The 17605-nt window shown below is 36.6% G+C and overlaps 1 protein-coding gene across 1 annotated transcript in view; it reads left to right on the top strand.

Annotated features, from left to right (window-relative positions):
• Positions 1-17605, top strand: part of HMCN1 (hemicentin 1) — a 297578-nt gene that overhangs the window by 183154 nt on the left and 96819 nt on the right. The window contains exons 49-55 of the mRNA XM_053693857.1: positions 654-845; positions 4285-4458; positions 5664-5777; positions 9396-9535; positions 12748-12895; positions 13007-13198; positions 17283-17396. Coding sequence (XP_053549832.1) covers positions 654-845; positions 4285-4458; positions 5664-5777; positions 9396-9535; positions 12748-12895; positions 13007-13198; positions 17283-17396 — 1074 coding nt within the window. The remainder of the gene's footprint in view (positions 1-653; positions 846-4284; positions 4459-5663; positions 5778-9395; positions 9536-12747; positions 12896-13006; positions 13199-17282; positions 17397-17605) is intronic.

A 17605-nucleotide genomic window follows, 5' to 3' on the forward strand; every position in this document is an offset into this window, starting at 1 on the left:
GAATATTGTACTTATTCATTCTGTATACATTTTAAAGGGACATGAAACCCAAAATATTTCTTTCATCATTCAGACAGAGGGGACGGATTATCAATGTGCAGGCGGACATGATCCACTGTAGCGGATCATGTCCGCCGCACATCAATAAATGCCGAAAGCATACGCTGTTGGCATTTATCATTGCACAAGCATTTCACTAGATGCATATGGGGCATGATAAATCTGCCCCAGAGAATACAATTTAAACAACATTTCAATGTACGTCTATTATGTAATTTGATTAATTCTTTAGATATCCTTTTTTGCAGAAATAGCAATGCACATGGGTGAGCGAATCACATGAGGCATCTGTGTGCAGCCACCAATCAGCAGCTACTGAGCCTATTTAGAAATGATTTTCAACAAATTATATCAAGAGAATGAAGCAAATTGGATAATAAAAGTACCTTGGAAAGTTGTTTAAAATTGCATACTCCCTTTAAGTTTATATACAATAAACCATTTTTTTTAATTTGTTTGGAAGCTTTTCCTACCAATTAGGTTGCATGGAGCTCTATATTCAGATGTTCTCTGTTACTGTTTCATGGGTCTTCCTTGGGACACTGACAGTCATATCTGACCTTTAATCTACTTTATTTACTGTATTTGTTTAGGGAACCCAGTACCCTGGATAACTTGGCTAAAGGACGGACAATCCCTTCAGGAAGATGAAAATCATCAAATTCACCACAGAGGGCAGCACCTCCAAATGATCAATGTCAGTGTAGCAGATACTGGAAGATACATCTGTGTAGCCTCAAATTTAGCTGGGGACAAAAGTCGAAGCTTTATTCTCAGTGTATTAGGTAAGAAGAATTTGTTATTTGGTCCAATTTTATTCAGTTGGCTAAATGTTTATTCATCTTTGTTACCTCAATAGCTTGTGCTTAAAGTAGGGCAGTGTGCGTTTAAGAAATTAGAATGAAAATGACCGGACACTGGATTATTAGATGCGTCTGAAGCTTTATTGCGTTTATAACTAAATATTTTACAGTTTATAATGTTACTAAAATGCTTTCATTATTCAATAGTCATAATTTACCACACTTGGGGCCAGATTATAAGTGGAGTGCTAAATATCGCTTGTGAGCAAGTGATATTAGTGCTCCATTTTGTAATACCAGCACACGATAATGTACGCTGGTATTACAAGTTAAACACAATGTGATCGCGAGCTCGTGTTCGCATTACTAGGAAGCATTGTGCTCATAAAAGTGCATTGCCATAGGCTCCTATGGGAGCCCTGTTCTGGGTAAAATGGGGTAAGTAGCACAGCGATGGGCAGAATATATATTTGTATATGCTTATATACATATATCTTTACACACAATTCCAATAGACCGCAATGTAAATGCACTCTCAGTGCCGTTTCCTTTCTAACACCCCACTCCCACCAACTTTAGACCCCCAAAACTGCCTAGTGCAGTTGTTTTTCATTTAAAAAAAAATGCTATTTTTTTTTATTAAAAACTACAATGCCCTCTGTTTTGGGGGCATTTGGGGCAGTTTTAAAAAATTAACCAGAGATTTAATTGAAGCTCACGTTAGCAATACGTCACTTGTAATGGCTAGTTAATTATTGCGCTCCCGCAAACTGTCAAATTTGCTCGTTTTCAGGAGCGCAATCATTTTGGGCTCCACTTGTAATCTAGGCCTTGTTGAGGTGCATTGCTAGCTTGGCATTTTTCTCCTATATGGGCATTTTGTTACAACCTGAGTATAATAACTAGCTGCCATTTTGTATTTTGTATTTGTATTCTATTTAAAACTGGGGGTCAACTTTTACTTCACCATTAGTAACCAGTAAGAAAAGTAAACTTTTCCACTAACATTTATGGCCAGATTGTGGCCTCTATTTATCAAGGTCTGTCGGACCTGATCAGACAGTGCGGATCAGGTCCGACAGACCTCGCTGAATACGGCGAGCAATACGCTTTCCGTATTCAGCATTGCACCAGCAGCTCACAAGAGCTGCTGGTGCAACGCTGCCCCCTGCAGACTCGTGGCCAATGGGCCGCCAGCAGGGGGGTGTCAATCAACCCGATCGTACTCGATCGGGTTGATTTCCGGCGATGTCTGTCCGCCTGCTCAGAGCAGGCAGACAGGTTATGGAGCAGCGGTCTTTGTGACCGCTGCTTCATAACTGCTGTTTCTGGCGAGCCTGCAGGCTCGCCAGAAACATGGGGTATCAAGCTCGATTCGGAGCTTGATAAATATGCCCCTATAAATTGAGCACAAATAATGACACTATTATGCACTAACATCGCTCAAGTTCAAGCAATACTAAACCCAACTGTTTTCTTTAATGATTCAGATAGAGCATACAATTTTAAGAAACTTTGTAAATTTCTCCGATTATCATTTTTGTTTCGTTCTCTTGCTATCTTTATTTGAAAACTGGCCCATTTTTGGTTCAGAACCCTGGATAGCGCTTGCTGATTGGTGCTACCCAGATGAACCAAAGATGGGCCGGATCCAAAGCTTACATTCCTGTTTTTTTAAATAAAGATAGCAAGAGAACAAAGAAAAATTGATAATAGGAGTAAATAAGAAACACCTAGATTACGAGTTTTGCACTATAGAGGGTGCAAAACGAATGCAACAAAAGTTGCATTATTTCATCCTCCATAGCGCTGTCATTACACGTTTCTAAAAAGTCGCCTTGTGCGTGCAATATGATGGCGATGAGCTCCATACTGCACAAAATCCAAGGGCTGAGAATACATGCTCGTGCACGCTTTCCCCATAGACATCAATAGGGAGAAGGTGTTAGAAAAAAAATAACACCATAAGCGCGGAATGGCAATCGCCGTAAAGCAACCCCATTGATGTCTATGGGGAAAAAAAAAGTTACGTTTAAACCTAACACACTCACATAAACCCCAAATCTAAACACCCCAAATCTGCTGCCCCCGACATCACTGACACCGGAAAAAGTTATTAACCCCTAATCTGCAGCTCCCGACATCGCCACCACTAATAAAAGTTATTAACCTGTATTCCGCTGCTCCCCGACATCGCCACCACTATAATAAAGTTATTAACCCCTATTCCCCCGCACCCCAACATTGCAGACACTTTAATAAAGATATTAACCTCTATTCCACCGCTCCCCGACATCGCCGCCACTAAATAAAGTTATTAACCCCTAAACCTCTGGTCTCCCACATCACCGCCACTAAATAAACATATTAACCCCTAAACCACCAGCCCCCCACATCGCAAAAAACTAAATTAAACTATTAATTCCTAAACCTAACTACCCCCTAACTTTAAATTAAAATTACAATATCCCTATCTTAAAATAAATAAAAACTTACCTGTGAAATTAAAAAAACTAAGTTTAAACTAACAATTAACCTAACATAACTATTATACTAAAATTAAAATAACTACAAATTAAATAAACTAAATTACACATTGAAAAAAAGCTAACACTACTAATAAAAATTAATTCTAAAATTACAAAACATAACAAACACTAAATTACAAAAAATAACACACTAAATTATGAAAAATAAAAAATGAAATTATCCAAAATAAAATCAATTACACCTAATCTAATAGCCCTATAAAAATAAAAAAGCCCCCCCAAAATAAAAAAAAAGCTAGCCTACAATAAACTACCAATAGCCCTTAAAAGGGCATTTGTAGGGCATTTCTCTAAAGAAATCAGCTCTTTTACCTGTAAAAAATACAAAGACCCCCCCCAACGGTAAAACCCACCACCCAACCAACCCCCCAAAATATAAAACCTAACTCTAACAAAAACCTAAGCTACCCATTGCCCTGAAAAGGGCATTTGTATGGGCATTGTCCTTTAAAGGGCATTTAACTCTTTTGCATTGCCCTGAAAAGGGTATTTAGCTCTTTTAAAAAAGCCCAAACCCTAATCTAAAAAAAAAAAACACCAAAAAAAAGTTTAACATAAAAAAAACGTAACAGTAACCCCCGGGCTTTGGTTTACAGAGATAATAGAAAGAATCATATGTGTGTACAAAAACTTGTAAACTAAGGAAATCTTAGCCATTCCAACCGTTCCAAAAAACAAAAATAAACCTAAAGGAACAATTTCTTATAACAAGTCATTAGAAATATATAAGGTAAAGAAAATTTTACAGTAAGTACATTGTTCCTTTAATGCCTAATCTGGACGTTGAATACATAGAGCTAAACATTGGTGTTTATAATTATATAATTGATAGAAGTTGAGCTAAATTGAATTAAATTCCTTTATTTGCCCAGTGCCTCCTACAATTGCCGGATCCTATATAAATGGGTCACCTGAAGATGTGTCTGTGATTATGGACAGCTCTGTATCCCTGATCTGTGATGTTCACGCGCATCCTCCTGCTGCAATTATATGGCATAAAGACGGACACCAAATCAGATCAAAAAAGAATGTGAGAATTCTCCCAGGTAGGATTTGTTTGTTTTTTATTTAAAGGGACACTGAACGCAATTTTTTTCTTTCATGATTTAAATAGAGCAGCAATTTTAAGCAGCTTTCTAATTTACTCCTATTATCATTTTTTCTTCATTTTCTTGGTATCTTTATTTGAAAAAGCAGGAATGTAAGTTTTGGAGCCAGCCCATTTTTGGTTAAGCACCTGGGTAGCGCTTGCTGATTGGTAGCTACATTTAGCCACCAATCAGCAAGCGCTACCCAGGTGCTGAACCAAAGATGGGCCGGCTTGTACGCTTACATTCCTGCTTTTTCAAATAAAGATACAAAGAGAACAAAGAAAATTTGATAATAGGAGTAAATTAGAAAGTTCCTTAAAATTGCATGCTCTATCTGAATCTTGAAAGAAAAAATTTGCATTCAGTATTTCTTTAAGCCAAAATGTGATACAGCTATCTTTATAATAATTATGTTTTCTATGTTTTTACAAGACATTATTCAGTTGTATTATATAGTAACATAATGTACTGGAGACTCTAATTACCATCAGAGCATATGGGGGCAGATTTATCAATGTCTGATGGACATGATCCGCAGTAGGGTATCATGTCCGCCAGCCATTGCTGAATGCCGACAGCATACGCTGTCTGCATTTAACATTGCACAAGCCGTTCTGGTGAACTGCTTGTGCAATGCAGCCCCTTGTAGATTCGCAGCCAATCAGCCACTAGCAGGGGGTGTCAATCAACCCGATCGTATGCAATTGGGCGGATTGATGTCCGCCGCCTCAGAAGACCCCTGCTACTTAACTCTTGTTTACGGTGAGCCTAAAGGTTCGCACGGAAACAGGGGTATTTGGCCCCATTCGGGCCATGATAATTCGGCCCCCATGTCTCTTCTGGTTGAGCCTAAAATTATGGCATAAATATAAAAATAATCAAATTAGATGCAAGGATGAGTTCATATTTCCACTGAAATTCCTGCATTGATTGGATAAGTGTCCAATGCTTTAGGAAAACAATAATCCTAGTCTGTTTTTATTTTGAGGGTTGTTTTTATACATCACAATAAACTGCATAGCTCTATCTATGTGCTTACTCTATCAGAATTGCTCCCGCACCTCATGTTTTAAATCTTAAAATACAAACTTAGTACCAAACCAGTGAAATGTCTGCTAAAAATACTGACGTTATTATATTTATGTGTTTTCTAATTATAGGAGGTCGAACACTACAAATCCTTAAGGCTGAAGAAGACAATGCCGGCAGATACAGCTGCATCGCTTCCAATGAGGCTGGAGAGAGTGTGCATGAATACAACCTTAATGTTTATGGTATGTCCAAATGTATTCACTAACAGCTAGATTACGAGTTGAGCGTTATGAGTCAAATAGCAGCGTTGTGGCTCATAACGCATCATTTTTCCTAACGCAGCCATTACGAGTCTTGTAGGTATAGCTGTCCCGCAAGCCTTTTATCCTGTGACGCAACATCAGTACCGCAATCTTAAAAATGACGTTTTTTAATAGGATTCCCATAGCGCTGCCATTACGAGTATTGCGTTCTGGCTAAAAAACCTGCGTTACAGCCTAAAACGGCAAGATCCGTACCGCCATCTAAAGTCAGTAGTTATGGGTTTTACGCTACAAAGCTGTAACATAAAACTCATAACTAAAGTGTTAAAAAGTACACTAAACACCCATAAACTACCTATTAACCCCATAAACTACCTATTAACCCCTAATCTGCCGCTCCCGATATCGCCGCCACTAATAAAATGTATAAACCCCTATTCCGCCCCACTCCCCGACATCGTCACCACTATGCTAAAGTTATTAACCCCTAACTAAACTACACATTAAAAAATCCTATTACTACTTTAAAAATTACAAAATATCTAATTGCAAAAACAAAAAAATACTAAGTTGCAAAAAATAACAAACACTAAATTAATTCTTTTTTATTTTGGATAATTTAATTTCGTAATTTTAGATTTTAGTGTAAGACAGGTTAGGTTTTATTCCACAGGTAAGTTTGTATTTATTTTAACTAGGTAGTTAGTAAATAGTTAATAACTATTTAATAACTAGTCTACCTAGTTAAAATAAATACAAACTTACCTGTGAAATAAAAATAAAACCAAAGCTAGCTACAATATAACTATTAGTTATATTGTAGGTAGCTTAGATTTTATTTCACAGGTAAGTTTGTATTTAGTTTTAAAAAGGTATTATTTAGTTAATAATTGTAACTTTAGTTTAGCCCTAGTTTAATTATGTTAAGGTTAGGGGGTGTCAGGGTTACGTTAGTGTTAGGGTTATGTTAGGGTTAGGGTTACGTTAGGGTTAGGGTTACGTTAGGGTTAGCTTTAGGGGTTAATAGTTTAATTTAGATTTTTGTGATATGGGGCTGACGGTTTAGGGGGTTAATAGATTTATTTAGAGGTAGTGATGTGGGAGGCCAGAGGTTTAGGGGTTAATAACTTTATTTAGTTGCGGCGATGTCGGGGAGTGGCGGAATAGGGGTTAGTAAGTTTAATATAGTGGCGGCGAGGTTGGGGTGTGGCGGAATAGGGGATAATAACTTTAGTACAGTGGCGGCAATATCGTGAGTGGCAGATTAGGGGTTAATAGATTTATTTAGGTGGTGGCGATGTTGGGGACGGCAGATTAGGGGTTAATAACATTATGTAGGTGGCAGCGATGTTGAGGGCGGCAGATTAGGGGTGTTTAGACTCGGGTTTATGATAGGGTGTTAGGTTTAAACGTTAGTTTTCTTTCCCCATAGACATCAATGGGGCTGTGTTACAGAGCTTTTCTTTCCGGGATCCCAGGTGTTTGGCCTTTTTCTGACACCTCCTCCCCATTGATGGCCATGGGGAAAGCGTGCACGAGCACGTCAAAGCAGTGCTTGTATTTTGGTGCAGTATGGAGCTCAACACAACCATATCGCCTGCACAAGCTGGGTTTTTTAAAACTTGTACTGGCTGCTCTATAGGGGGTAAAATAACGCAACTTTTGTTGTGTTCTTTACTTTCCCTATAGCGCTCAAAACTCGTAATCTAGCCTTAAGTTCTTTTATTATAGGTTGGTGCACTTGTATCTAAGGCAATGATTACTGCAGAGCATGCCCTCTGTATTATTAATGCCTTGATTTAAATTCAGACAAGATAACTAGTCAATACATATCATACACAGAGTGGCTCATTAATTAAGTGTGCCACAGGGAATGGGAATGATTACAGGCCTCAGCTATATGTGCCAGGGTAAGTGCCAAGTAAATGATCCCCTGGGGGAAGTGTCACAATGAACAGCACCAATTACAGTTCCCTAAAGAGATTTTAAACGTGAAATCTGCTAAAATTAAAATGTCTAATAGTAAAATAAACTAATTTCAATTTTGTATAGGAGCATTTTGTGCAATACACATATATTAACACGTGCTTCTAGTAAAACGTTTTTCTGTGGAGGGGCATATATACCTTGTGAACCTGCATTCAAGCGCTGTTGATAAATACGCATTAATGCTGGGTGCACATGGAATAGGTCAGTGAGGACGAACCTTTTTGAGCCTGAGTGCCCAAACTGCAACATGAAATCAACATATTTATCTCAAAGTGCCAACACTGCAGTTAAATACTGAGGTTTATACATAGAGACACACATACTGTATATACACACACACATACACACACACATACATTTACACGCACACACACACATATACACACACGCGCGCACACATACATATATATATATATATATACACACTTACACGTACACACACACTTACACGTACACATACACATACACTGACATACACACACACAGCACATATATGCACACACACATATACACACACGCACATACACATATGCACATACACACATATACACACACAGTCACACACACACACAAGCACATACACATGCACATACACATATACACATACACACACATGAACACACACACATAAGCACATACACACATATGCATATACACACATGGACACACAAACATATGCACATACACACACATAAGCAAATACACACACATATGCACATACACATATACTCACACATAGGCACATACACACACACATGTAAATACTCACACACACATGCGCACACACACAAGCACATACACACACACATAAACACACGTATGAACTTACACGCACATACACATAAACACACATATGCACTTACACGCACATACACATAAACACACATATGCACTTATACGCACATACACATAAACACACATATGCACTTACACGCACATACACATAAATACACATATGCACTTACACGCACATACACATAAACACACATATGCACTTACACGCACATACACATAAACACACATATGCACTTACACGCACATACACATAAATACACATATGCACTTACACGCACATACACATAAACACACATATGCAAATACTCACTCACACATAAACACACATATGCAAATGCTCACACACACATGCGCGCACACACATGCACTTACACACACACATATGAACATACACATAGTAGATCAAACATAAATACACATAATAATCAGCATGTGTAGCTTCGGGCGGGTGCTCCTCCCTTCCGCTCAGAGTGCTCTTTCAAATGTTCCAGGCTTTTAGTAAAGTTTAATTAATTTAAAAAAAGTAAATAAATAAAATAAATAATTTTTTAAGACCCTGCTTATGGCTCGCATGCTACCAAAGAGGCCTCTGCGTGCCATAGGTTTGGCATTGCTGGTATAGGTACATATGCTTAATGCACTGTAAAAGCTTTTAATACATTTATTGTTGCTTAACCACCAGAAACAATCAATTTGAAAACACAACGTTTGCAATTATTTATTGTGTGAACATTATTTGTATATGGATTGATTGTAATCAGGTCTTCCTGTGTCATTCATCACAATCTCTCTTATTTCTCTTCATTTTTTCAGTGCCACCAAGGATCAAGAAAGATGACCTCACCGGTGGGATATCCAAGGAGGTTAAAGCAAGAGAGAGCACAAGTTTTACTCTAGAATGTCATGTGACGGCATTTCCTGCGGCCTCAGTCACATGGTACAAGGATGGAGAGGTACGTTACATGTTAAAATCTAATAAATCTCGTGATGTATTAGGACTCAGGGTCCTCATACCTTGTGACTAAAAATAGGTGGCAGCTGACCTTAATCCTTGAAAGTAGTGACTTGTTATATGTCCAGTGCTCTTCCCAGGAATTAAGGAAATTGAAGGCGGATTTTATTAAATAAATCATAAATAGTTAATATATGATGAGTTTTCCATTTGTAACCAATATTTAGTGGTGCGATCACATTAGTGCTGTCAAATATTATGGACTATTAACCCATTTATGCCTATTATAATATATTCCATAAGCGAGTAAGGTTATATATCACTTGTCAACCTCATCATTAAACATTTTCTTTAATGTGAAGAACATTGGAATGTAAAATATAAATTACTCATGTTGAGTTAAGTGCAGTTGGTCTAACGCATATTTTCAGCAGTGCACTGCATTAAAGTCTAGAGGAGGAGAAGTTAGCTCAGTAACGATATCCGAAATCCTGAAGTTAGCACACGTTGGGTTTCACTCGCACGCAAACCATAATCTTTCAACTTGTAATACGCACGCTAACCCGCATCCACATGCATTAAAAGTTAATGTCTGCTGGTGTTTGCACTTGATCGAAAGTGCTAAATAGTGAGCCACTTGTAATGTGGTCCATCATTTTTTAAAGGACAGCACTTAAGAAGGACTAAGTACCATATTTCACCATGGCAAACAGTTCTAGTACACAAACGTACCTCCATCTTGATATTAGCTGAATTAAGATTGTTTTGTGGGCCAGTTCAATTTTACAAAGCTATAATTACTGCAATGTAATTGGAGATTTTTTTAAATATTTTTTTTACCATTTTGAATTCAATTAATCTACAAAGACTATACAGTATCTGGTTTCATATTTTGCAAATAATTACACTTTACATGCAGGCTAATGTTATATGAAAGCATACATACTCTACTTATAAACCGATAGTCTCTAAATCCTTCCAAAACTGTGAATTTTGTGCAACTGTTTATGTGAAAAAATATTTTCTGAAGCTACAGATACTCCACTTGTTCTTGAAACCTTTAACTCTGCCATAACAATCAGCGCTTTTCAACCTTTTCTTGATATCTACAGTTATGACATAATTGCCTCAATGTACAAAGCAGCGAATGTGACCCTGTTTTGTGCAATGTCATCAGACCACTGCTTTGTACCCTCTCTGCTACCTCTATAGCTGCGAACAGAAAACACCCCAAACACAATCATTCAGGTGATTGACAGGCCCTGCTCTCACAAGAGCCTTATCTTTCTTTTGCCCTTTTGTGCATGGGGCCCATAATATATAGTTTAATAGATACAATTTAGGGGGGAAAAATACACAAATCTTGAAATATATGACAATGTAAGAGAACAAGAGATTTACTCATTACATTTTAGTTAAGGAAAATAGCATTTGAGCTCAAACAATAAATTTTAAAAAAATAAATAAAACTGTATTAAATAAAACAATATAAAAATCCAACCATCAAAAACTCACCTTAAAAAAACAGTATGAAGAAACTATTGCAAATGTTTTCATTGCTCAAACAGAAACTACATTTCTTATAAGATTAACATTTGAGTAAAATAGCAATTTCTTAAAATATACAAAGTAAGTAAATGACATTGAAGACCCAAATAAATATCTGTACAGCAGTAAATCAAAACTATTTAATACTCAGCAAGCAGAAGGAAGCAATTATACATAGCAGAGCAAATGGTAATAATTTATCAGGCAGAAATGACTGTGCAGCTGCAAAAAAAAAATACCTTTAAAAAAAGTATCCATCATGGTAAAATAATAGCAAGCGTTGTTGAGAAAATTAGACAGCAGACCCATTTGGCTTACCTAAATACTAACAACAAAGACACCAAAGTCCAGTTTTTTATATTTTATCTTCCAGCAAACACCTCTTATTATGATGAAAAAATCACATAAAAAAGCAGTTGCTTCAGAAAGGATTCTATGTTCACTTTGCTGTTACTGTTATTGCTATTCAAATGTGTTAGACGCTGTTCTACGTAGCTCGCAGTAGCCGAGCTTCATCTGTATAACCTGACAATATATACAATAATCAATAGTTTGCTAATGTATATTGTTTTTAAGATAACTATCACAGCCTTAAGTAAGGAATGAGTATGTCGCTGTGGCATTTTTATAAACTGAGGAATACAACAAAAAATATTTGTTTATCATTCTTCTGAGACTCGGTTTAGGCTTTGGGTGTCTGGAGGGCAAATTCCCCCTGGAGTTTTGCTTCCCATATCTAAACATAAGCACCACCTTGTGCCGCACATATTAACACGGAGCATTTTTATTTTACTGCCCCCTCATAAAAATCTCTGTGGACACCTCTGGGAATAACTGTAACATTTTTCCATCAGGCTAGTTAGTCAAATACAGTGAAGGAATGAAGAATATCTTTAAGGCTGACATTATTATTATTATCGGTTATTTGTAGAGCGCCAACAGATTCCGCAGCGCTACATAAGGATTTATGATGTCTTCTTTTAGACAGGAATAAGATACAGATAAGTTTGGCGTTCTGGTTCTGCTCTGCCATTAATATTTGTATTTTATTTATATCACAATCTGTAAGGATAGTATGAACCATACAAGCACACATGGATACTGACAAGCAGTGAGGATGATATAGATGTCTGTGGCATTTGTCACTGAGCTACTGATAGTCTTTTGATATCTTTAATTGTATCACTTGTGTGTCAGTTGGCACCAGTGTCACCTCTAATGCTAGTTTTGTGAGTGACCCAGGCAGTGAAACAGTTAATTAGAGCAAATGCTACACAATGCAGACTGCAAGGTGTGGTTCCCTTATTAACTGTTTCACTTCTATGCCGCTCACAAAACTGGCCTTAGAGGGAATGCTCCACTATTGCTGACTATATACAGTTTATCTTTAGTACATAAGCACAATATCAATGTATTTAATATGAAGAGTTTAATAACTCAACCAGTTAAGTTTAAAGGGATATTTAGCCCAAAATTTCTTTCATGATTCAGATAGAGCAGCAATTTTCAGCAAATTTCTAATTTACTCCTATTATCAATTTTTCTTTCTTCTCATGTTATCTTTATTTGAAAAAGCAGAAATGAAAGCCTAGGAGCCAGCCCATTCTTGTTATGATGTGTGAAATTCTTTAAGTTTTCATCTAGAACTATTTTCTCTTTTCACAGCTTCTTGACATAGATAACCATCAGATATTAATCAGTGGAAATACACTCCGTGCCGAGCATGCCCTGCTGTCTGATACTGGTCGTTATACCTGTGTGGCATCAAATGTTGCTGGAGAGGATGAAATGGATTTTGATGTTATCATACAAGGTCAGAAAATGTTTCAAAGCCTTTGGGATTATGTGATTAGCTGTGATAGGACTCTAGCACTCCCCAAGATGTTGTCATAGCTCACAGTATCTTTATTTCTACCTACTGTAGTACCCCCAACCTTCCCAAAGTTATCTGGGGTATTGGCTGCTGGAGTTGGAGCAGATGGAGATAACAAGGACGTCATTGTCAACAACCCAATTTCTCTGTACTGTGAAACTAATGCTGTCCCACCTCCAACCATCACATGGTATAAAGATGGCAGCCTTCTGACATCCAATGATAATGCGTTTATATTACCAGGTGTGTATGACTAATTTCCCCTTTTATAAAATATATTAATTCTTAGCCTAACTCCTATACATCATCCCGTAGATAAGACTTTATACAACATCATGAAGTCATTGTCTACATGACTACATAGAATGACCTGCTAAAATACTATTTATATTAAATTGGAGTCTTATCTGTACTAAGTTCAGTCTTTTATACTTACACTAAATAGTATTAAAAAATTAAGAGGTCTAATTGTAAAAAACAAGTAATCATTTTCAGATTAATGTAAAAACCTACACATTTTTCCACATGTTATATTCATCCAAATACGATAAACGAGCAGCACTTTAATAAACTAACACCTAGATTACGCGTTTTGCGCTAAACAGGGTGTGAAAATAAGGCAGAAATATTTGCGTTATTGCACGTTCCATAGCGCAGCCATTATGAGTTACTGAAAAGCCTCCTTGTGCTCTGCGTTATGGTACGTTAAGCTTCATTCCGCACAAAAGCCAAGGGCTGAGTCTACGTGCTCATGCACGCTTTCCCCCATAGACATCAATGGGGAGATAGTTTTATAAAAAAAATTAAATGGCGATCGCCGTAACGCCTCCCCATTGATGTATATGCGGGAAAGAAAGTTACGTTTAAACCTAACACCCTAACATAAACCCCTAGTCTAAATACCCCTAATCCTCCGCCCCCGACATTGTCGACAGTAAATAAAATTATTAACCCCTAATCCGCCGCTTCCAGATCACCAACGCTAAATAAACCTATTAACCCCTAAACCACTAGCACCCAACATCGTAACTACTAAACTAAACCGATTAACCCCTAAACCGCCGGCCTCCCACATCGTAACTACTAGACTAAATTTATTAACCCCTAAATCGCTACTCCCCATATCGCAAAACACTAAATTAAACTATTAACCCCTAAAACTAACACCTCCCTAACTTTAAATTAAAATTACAATATAACTATCTTTAAATAAATAAAAACTTACCTGTGAAATAAAAAAAAACTAAGTTTAAACTATAAATTAACCTAACATAACTATTCTAATGAAATTTAAAAAACTACCAATTAAAAAAACCTAATACTACGAAAAAATTAGAAACCTAAATTATAAATTTAAAAAAAAACTAATACTACGAAAAAATTAAAAAAATCTAAGATTACAAAAAATAATAAACACTAAAATCACGAAAAATAAAAAACTCTAAGATTACAAAAAATAATAAATGAAATTATCAAACATAAAAACAATTACACCTAAACTAATAGCCCAATAAAAATAAAAAAGCCCCCCCCCCCCAAAATAAAAAGACCCCCTAACCTACAATAAACTACCCATATCCCATAAAATGCCCTAAGGTTAACAGCTCTTTTACCTAGAAAAAAAAATACAAAGTCCCCCCCAACAGTAAAACCCACCACCCAACCAACCCCCAAAATAAAAAACCTAAGTCTAAAACAAAACCTAAGCTACCCAGTAGGTCTCATCCTATTGGCTGTTTTGAATTTGAAGAATCAAATCAGCCAATATGAATGCAAGGTACGCCATTTTGAAACGGGTATTCAACGTCAGTGTACAGCAGTGATCACATGAAGAGGACGCTCCGGACCGCACAAACTGTAATACGGCGTTATGGACAATCCCGCACTCAAACATAATTTTTTCGAGTGTGAAATGGACGTTGCATTACAGGCTAAAATGCTTGCGGTATAACTAATTTGCTTTACTGGCCATTCCACACGCAATGGCCAATTTTTCAACGGTATAGCCGTACCGCAGCACTTGTAATCTAGCCAAAAATTAATTAACCAAATACATGCCAGGAAACAATTTAGTTAATTTGTTTGCGTGGTTAAATTTTTTTTACCCTAAATGCGGGAAGGCTTCAAAAATGTTAAATGTATACTATATTGGTGGGAAAGACTTTAAAAAACTTTAAATAAAATTATTAACCCCTAATCCGCCGCTTCCAGACATCACCAACGCTAAATAAACCTATTAACCCCTAAACCACTAGCACCCAACATCGTAACTACTAAACTAAACCGATTAACCCCTAAACCGCCGGCCTCCCACATCGTAACTACTAGACTAAATTTATTAACCCCTAAATCGCTACTCCCCATATCGCAAAACACTAAATTAAACTATTAACCCCTAAAACTAACACCTCCCTAACTTTAAATTAAAATTACAATATAACTATCTTTAAAAAAATAAAAACTTACCTGTGAAATAAAAAAAAACTAAGTTTAAACTATAAATTAACCTAACATAACTATTCTAATGAAATTTAGAAAACTACCAATTAAAAAAACCTAACACTACGAAAAAATTAGAAACCTAAATTATAAATTTAAAAAAAATTAATACTACGAAAAAATTAAAAAAATCTAAGATTACAAAAAAATAATAAACACTAAAATTATGAAAAATAAAAAACTCTAAGATTACAAAAAATAATAAATGAAATTATCAAACATAAAACAATTACACCTAAACTAATAGCCCAATAAAAATAAAAAAGCCCCCCCCCAAAATAAAAAGACCCCCTAACCTACAATAAACTACCAATATCCCATAAAATGCCCTAAGGTTAACAGCTCTTTTACCTAGAAAAAAAAATACAAAGTCCCCCCAACAGTAAAACCCACCACCCAACCAACCCCCAAAATAAAAAACCTAAGTCTAAAAAAAAACCTAAGCTACACAGTAGGTCTCATCCTATTGGCTGTTTTGAATTTGAAGAATCAAATCAGCCAATATGAATGCAAGGTACGCCATTTTGAAACGGGTATTCAACTTCAGTGTACGGCAGTGATCGCATGAAGAGGACGCTCCGGACCGCACAAACTGTAATACGGCGTTATGGACAATCCCGCACTCAAACAGAATTTTTTTGAGTGTGAAATGGACATTGCATTACAGGCTAAAATGCTTGCGGTATAACTAATATGCTTTACTGGCCATTCCACACGCAATGGCCAATTTTTCAGCGGTATAGCCGTACCGCAGCACTTGTAATCTAGCCAAAAATGAATTAACCAAATACATGCCAGGAAACAATTTAGTTAATTTGTTTGTGTGGTTAAATTTTTTTTACCCTAAATGCGGGAAGGCTTCAAAAATGTTAAATGTATACTATATTGGTGGGAAAGACTTTAAAAAAACAAAGCAATCAAATTTACACTATCTAATAATGCCATTCTCTGTTAAATGATTATGGTGTCAACAGTAGTCTGTAAGCTTCACTTTTGTTTTTTGTCAATCCTGACCCCATTAAAAATAAAATAGATTTTCTGTGCTACTGCTGGCTTTTAGCACTATAACTAGCTACTATTTTAACTTTATTTAGCTTTAAGCTGCTGTCCAACTGCTCCTCAAACAACAATACAAAATGAATCTACAAAGTTCCTAATAAAACGTATACACATAACATAGAAAACACGTGTAGGCTCCACATACCAAATGAGTGTTTTGGTATTGAAAACTATACTGATCCGGCGGAGTAAATCACGTTCATATACCTGATCAGCACCCCACCTTTCAGTATATTTACTCTTACAAAATATAACAAGTTGTGCTACGTGAAGAGGGTAACACCCACACCTTTTGGAAAACTCATCTTGCGTAGTAACAGATGGACCGTGGAGCTTTATTCACTGCTGGTGGAGTGGTGTCTCCATATATAGCCAGGACAAACGACAAACCAGTCACCTCCCTTACACATTTCATAGCTATCACACTATTTCCTCAAAGGGGGATTGATTTACAAGTCTGAATTTTAAATGTCCATTATTTAGTAAACAGTATGTAACAATTCTTATTATAAAGGGGGTAAATATATAGCTAAAGTTTTGCCTAGGAAATGTCCTGGTCAAGAGTAGCAGTTCATTGCATGACCAATGACTCATTCAGCAGAAGCTTAGCCATTTTGAATGGGTTAAACACATAGTTACAGTGGGCATAAGTGCAAGAATAAAATGTACTATTCTGTCCCTTTTATTATTATCTGTCAATAAGTATACCCAGTTTCTCCCTTACATACACACAACATTGTCTCCAAATAAATACTTACAATATTCACAGGAGGACACATTCTGCAGATTGGAAGAGCGCAGGAAGATGATGCTGGAACATACACCTGTGTGGCTATTAACGAGGCCGGAGAAGATTCCATGCGCTATAATGTCCGAATACTTTGTAAGCTCACGTTACATCTTTGTGAAAACAAATATTGCAGACTCACACACATCTGTCTGTTGGATTCTGGAATAGACAGAAATGATCTAAATGATCACAAAAGCATCTATCTATAGCTTACTGATCTATGACACTGAAGCGGTTCCTAAAACATTTCAGCTTCACTTAAAGGCATATAATACCCAAATGCTAAATCCCTTGAAAGTGAT

This window comes from Bombina bombina, chromosome 10 (genome assembly GCF_027579735.1).
Source record: "Bombina bombina isolate aBomBom1 chromosome 10, aBomBom1.pri, whole genome shotgun sequence".
NCBI classification, from domain to species: domain Eukaryota; kingdom Metazoa; phylum Chordata; class Amphibia; order Anura; family Bombinatoridae; genus Bombina; species Bombina bombina.